Source organism: Opisthocomus hoazin, chromosome 14, assembly GCF_030867145.1.
Source record: "Opisthocomus hoazin isolate bOpiHoa1 chromosome 14, bOpiHoa1.hap1, whole genome shotgun sequence".
Lineage (NCBI taxonomy): Eukaryota > Metazoa > Chordata > Aves > Opisthocomiformes > Opisthocomidae > Opisthocomus > Opisthocomus hoazin.
Genome location: NC_134427.1, coordinates 19987807 through 19995791, shown reverse-complemented (window position 1 = coordinate 19995791; position 7985 = coordinate 19987807). Strand labels below are relative to the sequence as shown.

General features: G+C 49.1%; 1 protein-coding gene across 8 annotated transcripts in view; it reads left to right on the top strand.

Moving 5' to 3' along the window:
- Positions 1-3443: 3443 nt before the first annotated feature.
- Positions 3444-7985, top strand: part of ACSL4 (acyl-CoA synthetase long chain family member 4) — a 41689-nt gene continuing 37147 nt past the window's right edge. For 2 of the 8 annotated variants that reach the window (XM_075435284.1, XM_075435280.1), the window contains exon 1: positions 3444-3508. Coding sequence is in view for 2 of the 8 variants with exons in the window: in XM_075435279.1 (XP_075291394.1) it covers positions 4901-4991 (91 nt within the window). In the remaining 6 variants the exon portion in view is untranslated. Of the gene's footprint in view, positions 3509-3900; positions 4213-4888; positions 4992-7985 lie in introns of those variants that run through there. The other 6 variants (XM_075435283.1, XM_075435281.1, XM_075435279.1 and 3 more) reach the window with 5 other exon arrangements.

Below are 7985 nucleotides of genomic sequence, written 5' to 3'. Positions count from 1 at the left end.
TGTATCAAAGAAATAGTTGATTTCACTAGTAACTGCTCCTGCTATAAACAAACAAGGCGCGGGGCTCCAAATATTGATTTATTACTTAGATTAAAAGTGCTAACATTATGCAACCCCTCTGCTGGTATCAGGAATGAGGTGAGAAGCTGTTGACTGTTTCCAAGCTTGCCCTGAATCACGGGTGAAAACCAGAGAACTTCCCGACTGGCCTTGGTCTCTTCTCAACATACCTTTCTCCCGCTTCTTTGTGACCTCTCTGATAATGATAAAAATTAGCGCTGGTACAAAACAGCTGTGCTGTCTGGGAAGTTCTGTTAGACTGATCACATTCCCCAGAGACCACTGCTGGGGTTTTCTTACTGGGAAGACACAAAGCAGTTGCAACACGGGAGAAAACGAGAATCCTTTCAGTCAGATTTGGTTTTAGAGACAATGTGACACACTGTCACATAAAGGCAGTTTTAAATTTGGTTTGTGGGCTCCTAAAATGTTTGCAAAGGTGTTTCTGAGCTCTTGTAGTCAACGTAAGCTTTCTGACAATAGGTGTGCTTCTCTTAGCTACCTGTTTTGAACCCTTTGGAAGCATTCCACTTCTCCTCAGGCTACTGCTAGTTGGCCATAGCTTTATTTCTAGAGAGCAAATAAATCTGCTTCTGCTTTGCTTTCAAAAAAGAATTTTTGAAAGCGTTCAAAGAACTAGCTTAAACATAATTATTTCTTACGACAAATAAAAGAGCAGCTGCTACATAATTCAGTTAGGCATTTGCACGCTTGTAGCTAGGGGAAGGTTTCCCATAGCGCCGTTTCTAAAGCCTCCACAGAACAAAGCACATCTGACTCTTCGCTTGGATACCCTCCCTGTAATAAGTTTAATTTTAGGACTCATTATTCTAACTATAACCTGACAGGTTATGTTTTTTCCTTAGATTGTAATGAACCAAAATTTGTTTCCAGCTTCGCTGAACTCAGTTCTTTGACTTAGATGTTCGTCCTCCTGAAACAAAGCACTCTGCTGAGCAGCCCCAGCAACGCCCCTGAACCTGGGTGTCATTCAGTGGTGCCCAGCTAGGGGCCACGAGTGGACAAGCCCCGCAGGCACCAGGACTCCCCAATGAGCTCCTCACTGTGGCACACCAGGCCAGTTTGTCCAGGGGCAAGAAGGGGTCGATAAGGAGGTCCCATGGCTTGGTAAGGTCTCCAACAGGGAGGGCACAAAGGAAGAGGTGAGGGAAGAGTTTCACTGCACAACCTGGAGCACTTGCAGTCCATTTGGGAGCAAGAATGTGCAGTCTGAGGTAGAGACTTGGGAGCTCCGACTTCAATCTGTTGGAGGCACTATGAAACTGCACCTAGAAACCGTTAGACTTGTCAGCCTAGAAGAGGGGTAGCGGTGCAAGGCATCTGTGATACAAACCTACAAAACAAGGAGTGGCACGGAGACGGTCAAGAGAGAATGACAATTCACAGTTAATTAACTCAGAAGTCAAGGGACATCAAATGGCAATACCAGACAGAAGGCTCAACAGACACAGCAGTGATTTTCACCCAGCATGAAGTTCAACTGTGGAACTGCATCAAGCTGTAGATGGCAGAAGCTTATGTGGACTAAGAAATCAACTGGATTTCTCTTCCATTAATTTGTCTATCAGGAGCAGAAATAGACTCCTTTCAGTTAAAAGTCTCTGAGCTGCAGAACTGGTCGCCTTCCCAGGAGATGAGCAGCCGCCGCTGGAAGCAGCGGACTGTGCTAGCTTGGTCGCCGCGGCCGTGCCAGCGCTCCAGCTGCTTCCGCACGAGACGCGCTGCCTCACGTGCTAGCAGGGAAATCCCAGCCCAGAGACGATAGGAAGTATAAAATAGTTGGAAGAAATTACAGATATATTCTCTTACACATGTACTATTTACGAGAAAGATTCAGGAAATAGGGTAATGTGTCAGTGTTTTAGCTGGGAACAAAATCTGCAGCAAGTTTGTTTGCCTAACCTTTCCTAAGCACAGGCAGGTTAGATGATTAAAAAAAAAAAATGTAGTCTGTATGAAACAGATATGCCCTTGGGCATCTTGCACAATCCAGGCCCTCTCATTAGTGATGATTCGACACTAAGCAAAATGATGGGGGATGAAACAAATTAGAACAAAGTGAGAGTAATAATGGACTGCCCTAAAATTCATACAGCCCGAGCAAAGTGCAAGCCACAGAGCGATTCCGTTCAGCCTCCAGCTAAGGAAGCGACGCGCTTTTTGCTTCTCCGAGAATGAGCGCTATTAAATCTAACATCCACACGGCATGCGCAGTTGTTGCTGGAAAATTTTTGGCCTCCTGCAAGGCGTTGTTTTTCATAGGAGCAAACTCTCATTACTAAATATAGCTGTGGCTTGTTTTGTAATTGTGCTTTTTTCACACTCTGTCCCACTACATACAGGCTGGGGGAGGATGGTGCTGGATGTCTGCTCAGCGTAGATGGGGCATGAAATGTTTCTTCTTTACACGTTGTTAGGAAGCAGCCATGTGTCCTGTCAAGAGCTAGTTATTCTGGGCTAGTTCTCTCCTGAAGAAGCCTCAGACTCCAAAAGATGTAAAACCATCTGGCAAACGCTTCCATGAATCACGGCGATATTTGTGGCCTCGGGCTTTCTGAACCGCACCGTGAGTAATCGCAGTTGCTCTCGTCAGGGCTGCTGACGGAGAGCCTGTTTCTTGTGTTCTGAGTGAAGACCATGGGGGTCTCAGACACAGCTCGGTGGTCTCCAGCAGGTGGTCACCAGGTGCTGGTCTCCAGCGGGTGGTCTCCAGGTAGTGGTCTCCAGAGGATGGTCTCCAGCGGGTGGTCACCAGGCAGTGGTCTCCAGGTGGTGGTCTCCAGGTGGTGGTCACCACATGGTGGTCTCCAGAGGATGGTCTTCAGAAGACGGTCTCCAGAGGGTGGTCTCCAGGCACTGGTCACCACACAGCAGTCTCCAGAGAATGGTCACCACGCAGTGGTTTTCAGGTGGTGGTCTTCAGAGGATGGTCTCCAGGTGGTGGTCTCCAGGCAGTGGTCTCCAGGTGGTGGCCTCCAGAGGGTGGTCACCAGGCTGTGGTCTCCAGGCTGTCTGCAGGCATGGCCGGCTGAGACCCCCGCGCTGTCCACTCCGGCCCGGACGACCGGGCGAGCGGCGTCCCCGCCGAGGCGAGCGGGGCGGCTGGCGGCGCTGGGGCGGCCGCTGCCTGTGCCCGCGGCTCCGGCCTGGGCCGGGTAACGCAGCAGACCGGACACCGGCGCGGGTAACGGCGCTCCCGCCGCCTCGTCCCCCCCCCGCCGGCCCGGCAGAGCCCCGCGGCAGGACACACCGCCGGGGTCCCGGCCCCTCCCTCCGCGTCAGCAGCATGCGGCGGGCGGATTGGCCGGCGGAGCCGGCTGAGCGAGGGCTCGCTCCTCCCCCCGCCCCCCCCCCCCCCCCCCCCCGCTCCCTCAGCCATTTTAGCAGCCGGCGGAGCCGCCGGCCCCGTTCCGCGCTGGGCAGCGAGGTGAGTGCGGGCCCTGCGGCGGGGAGCGGCGGGAGGGATGCGGGGCGGGCTGCGGGGACTCCGCTCCCCGCCGGCCCGTCCTCCGCCCCCGCCGGGGGTGGGACCGCGGCTGCCGCCCGCCTGGGCGGAGGCAGCGGGGTCAGCTGAGGGAAGGAGCCGGGCGGGTGACGCGGGGTCGGCTCACTCCCGGCCTCCCCGCAGCCGGGGGGACGCGCCCGGGCTCGGCGCCCCCGCTGCCGGCAGCGCGGTGCCCTGGGGCCCGGGCCGGCGGGCGGGAGCGAGCCGGGAGGCTCCGCTCTCCCCCGCCCTCCGCAGCATCCTCCGATGGCGGCAGCGGTGCGGCGCCGCCTCCTCCCGCCGCCGTCCCCGTCAGCAGCACCGCCGGGGGCCGGCCCCCCCCCCCCTCCTCCCCGGGCTGCGGGGCGGGAGGCTGGGCCGCGGGGATGGCGTGATGCTGATGCCGCGCGGGGAGATGCGGTTCAGCGCCGGGCGCGTTTCCCCGCTCCGCGCCGCAGGGCCGGCTGTGGAGGAGCGGCGGGAGGCGGGCTGAGCCTCTGCTTCTCCGCTTCCCCTGAGACCCCCATCCCCGCAGCGGGGCTGCGGGGCCGGGCTCGGCGTCCCGCAGGCACCGCTGCTCCCACACCTCAGGCTTGAACGAAATAATTACGGCGACTTTGGAACCATCCGCTCCCGTAACCCCCTTTGTGAGTTTACTGTTTCATTCTTTTAATCGAGCATCCTCGCTTAAAAAAATACAGATGGAGGTTTTGGAGAAATGTGGTGTAAATTGAGGATGGTGGCGTGTGCGGTCGGTGGGCAGCTGGAGTCCGATGGCTGTAACGGGTGGTTGTTAGGTTACAGGTAACGGCTGGCCTTACAGTGATGCTTTCGTCATCCCGGACAGCTGTAGCATGAAAATATGAATATGACGTGCTTTGTTGTTTAACGTTATAGACAGATTTGCATTTATAGCCTTGCCAATTTGAAGGGCAAGAATTAGCAAATAAAGCTACAAATAGCAATTAGAAACATACAGTCTTTTCCTTTTAATTCTTGTACTTCTTGAATCTCTCAGATTTGTCATCTCAGACTAATTGAAACGTTTGTGGTTTTTTTCCCCTAAGATGTGAAAACCTTGCATTTTAAACAATTAAATCTCCAAATTAGTCCTTTTTCCCAAACAAGAGACATAGCTGGCAGTGTTCCGCAGTATCAGAAAGATTGCATGGTTTTGTTTTTTTCCATGCTCTTCACGCACGGATACGAAGTCTGTGTTTTAATACAGTCCTACAGAAGCTTTAAATATTTCCACATAAAAGTTATTTTTAAAAGTATTTGATGTATTTTTAACTTCCCAGTCTTTTTTTTTGTATTTTCCAGTTCCCCTTCATTATGGTCCTAAACTCCAGAATTGTACAAACTCAAAACAGACCAGGCAGCCCTGCCCCGAGAGAACCCCGCTGTGGTCCTGTTAATTATTCAGGTATTTGCATCTCATGCAAACTTTACTCACGTATTACCTCCAACACTATCTGCGACGCATGCAGTGCGAGCAAGTGGCAGGGCCGCCCACCGTCTGCTGATTCAATAATCTGACGCTATCAGCAGCTGTAAATCTTCAGCATGATAAATTAGCAGTGTTCAGGGGATGACACCTCCTTCTGACACGAGGGTTATGCTTCAGCCCTCTTATAAAACTAGAGAAACCGCTCTTGAACAACGCACTAAGGCAAGGCATTGGATACAAATATATTCCAAGTGATGTTAAGATATGTATGTAGTAAAACAGGTGCAGCCTATTACACTATTTTGAATTAATATCCAAATGAAATATTAAACAGTAGCCTGAGCCAAGTAAACATGCAAAATCTATTGCAGTTAATGATTAATAGAGATAGGTAGCTAACACAACAAATGAATGAGTGCTTGCTTATAAGAAAACTTCTTAATAAGGAATTACTTAAGCTAAAAAAGAGTTGGAGTTCGTTATTAAGGGAAATCTTCATTGTATATGTAACTAAGCCTGTAGTCACTATGCTTCAGGACATTTATTTTCTCGGGAGAGAAGGAAGTTTCGTGGAAGGAGGGAAGCAGTTTTCTGAGAAACAAAATTTATGGTTTTGTTCCATTTGTTCATATACTGGATCGTTATTTAGACGGTGCCATGTCTTCTGCCCTTTTCATGGAAGGCATATCTCAAAAGTTGGCCATGCTGTTTAATTTTCCTGCTTTCTACAGCAGCTAGACAGTGACTGTTGTGGCGTTCCTCTTCGTTTCAAAGTTACCTCCTCTTCTCCCTGTAATCGGGATCGCTCTCCGTCACACTTCCATTTGGAAGGTGCTGACTGGAATAGGCTAGCTGTACGGAAGGGCCCAAGGGAAAGCTGAAGAGACTATTTCTCCTCTGCCAGTAGAGCTATGCTTTGCAGTGGATAGGAATTATTAACAGTTGCTATTGCTTTTCTCTTGTTCCCTTGGTTTTTTTGGTTGGAGGTGGGGGAGGGAAATTAGGACTGTTCACGATCCGTTGACACTCTTGGTAACTGCATATTTCCTCAAAACCTTGAACTCGGTAGACAGGCACGTCAAAATGAAAGCTGAACGCAGCACTAGTTATTTCTTCAGTGGCTGCTCAGAGTAACTTGCACCACACTGAAAATAAAACACACACTGGAAGTGGTGTGATGAGTTTCTATAATGATCTATGGTGGATGTGGAGCAAGGCCCTCTCTCACAGACCGCTTTGTGGTCGGAGCAGTGGATGGGGAGAACCTTGCCTTAATCCCAGATATGCTGGAACTGCAAGAAGTCTTTGCTTGTTTTATACGAATGTGAACTAAAAGATGCCGCATGGAATAAGACTTGGGCTTGCAAAGAGGAAGACTGCTGGCCAGGTGCCAGAATTGCTTGGGAAATGTGGTTTCAGTTTTCTTTTCTGCAGTAGGTCCCTCGTGTGATCCACACTGAGCCGCTTGGCCGAGATCAACAAAAATAATCAGACAGAAGTTAGATAAACTACGGTAGATCTGCCTTCCCTGCCCCATTTCTTCTTCGGGCTATCAGTTCCTACCTAGTGGTTCATACCGAGTGTACTTGTAATCAAGATATGGCTTTAATCATGTGCCAGATAAACATAACATTATTTACCTGACTGAGCGCATGATACAGAGGTTAGGAACGAGTGGTGCGGGTGGAAATTCCTTATGCTGCTGTTGTTGCCCTAGATAAGAAGCCTCTCTGCTCTTCAGGCTTCCATGCTGCTTTTGAGCCAGGACTAAACTCGGTGCCGGCTTGAGCTCGATCTTCTGCAGAGGTTAGTTATGAGGAGCGTGTTGGTGCAATTGGCTGGAGAGTTATTGTACATTTTAAGATGATCCCAAATATAGTAGAAAACTCAGAAGGCACACTGAGCCATTTTTCAGTAAGGAAATAAATAGCACAGGCAGTCTTGGGAAATGGAGGAGCAGAACAAGTAAGGAAAGGTGACTGCGGGCATGGGGCTGGGAGGGGTGGGAAATGCTCCGCTCTAGCCAGCGCGCTGCCAGAATGTCAGTTTGTATAGTGGGTGATTTTTAAAGCTCATGTACACAAGTTGCTTATGATAGAAGTAAGGCTGGAGCTAATGCTATCACAGCAAAAAGGCAGCCCGCGTTTTATTTGCTTTGCTTTTGGATTAATGGCTGTGCAATATGAAGGACATGAGGAATTGTTTCCTCTTTCTTTGCTTCAGATAGAGCTAAGCACGTGGACTTTTCATCGAAATCAAAGAGTACTTTTCACCTAAGTGTTTTGTAAGGAATCCTAGGTATTGAGAAAATATCTTTTTTCCTGTATTTAAATTTTGCATGTTTTTTGTAGTACAGATGCCAAACTGATGGATATTGTGCAGCTGGGAGTTCACTGGGCTTCAAGGTGAGATATCTTTATCTCCAGGGTAGAGATAAAGGGATCCACCAATTATCACAGATTTAAGAGTCTCGGATTTAAAGTGATCCGAGGTGGATCCCTGGTTATCACTTTAAATCCGAGACTCTTAAATCTGTTACACTTGAGTACCAGTGGTGTTCAGTGAGGACAAAGCTAATGAACTAGGATTTTCTCCAAGGTATATTAATGTGACTGTTGATTCCTTAAAGTATGATACTGCTTCATCAGTTGAGCATCTTTTTCTAAAAGCATATTTGTAACTTGCCTATTAGGCAACAGATTTACATTTCTTTTTTAATTCTTATTATAAATTCATTGGGCTGTCAATAGCAGCTGTGAAGTGTCAAAAACCAGAGCAGAATACCTGTATGCACATTTGTTTTACACTGTGTGATGACGCTGCAGCTCGTCTCATGATTTTTGCTCATCACTTTTGTTAGTGTGCAGGGAAAGTGCCCGTAGTTCCACACGCTGATCACTGGGAATGTTTTATAGCATAGGTGTAGAATGGCAGTTAGAATATTAATGTCTGTATCAATCAAAAAAAATA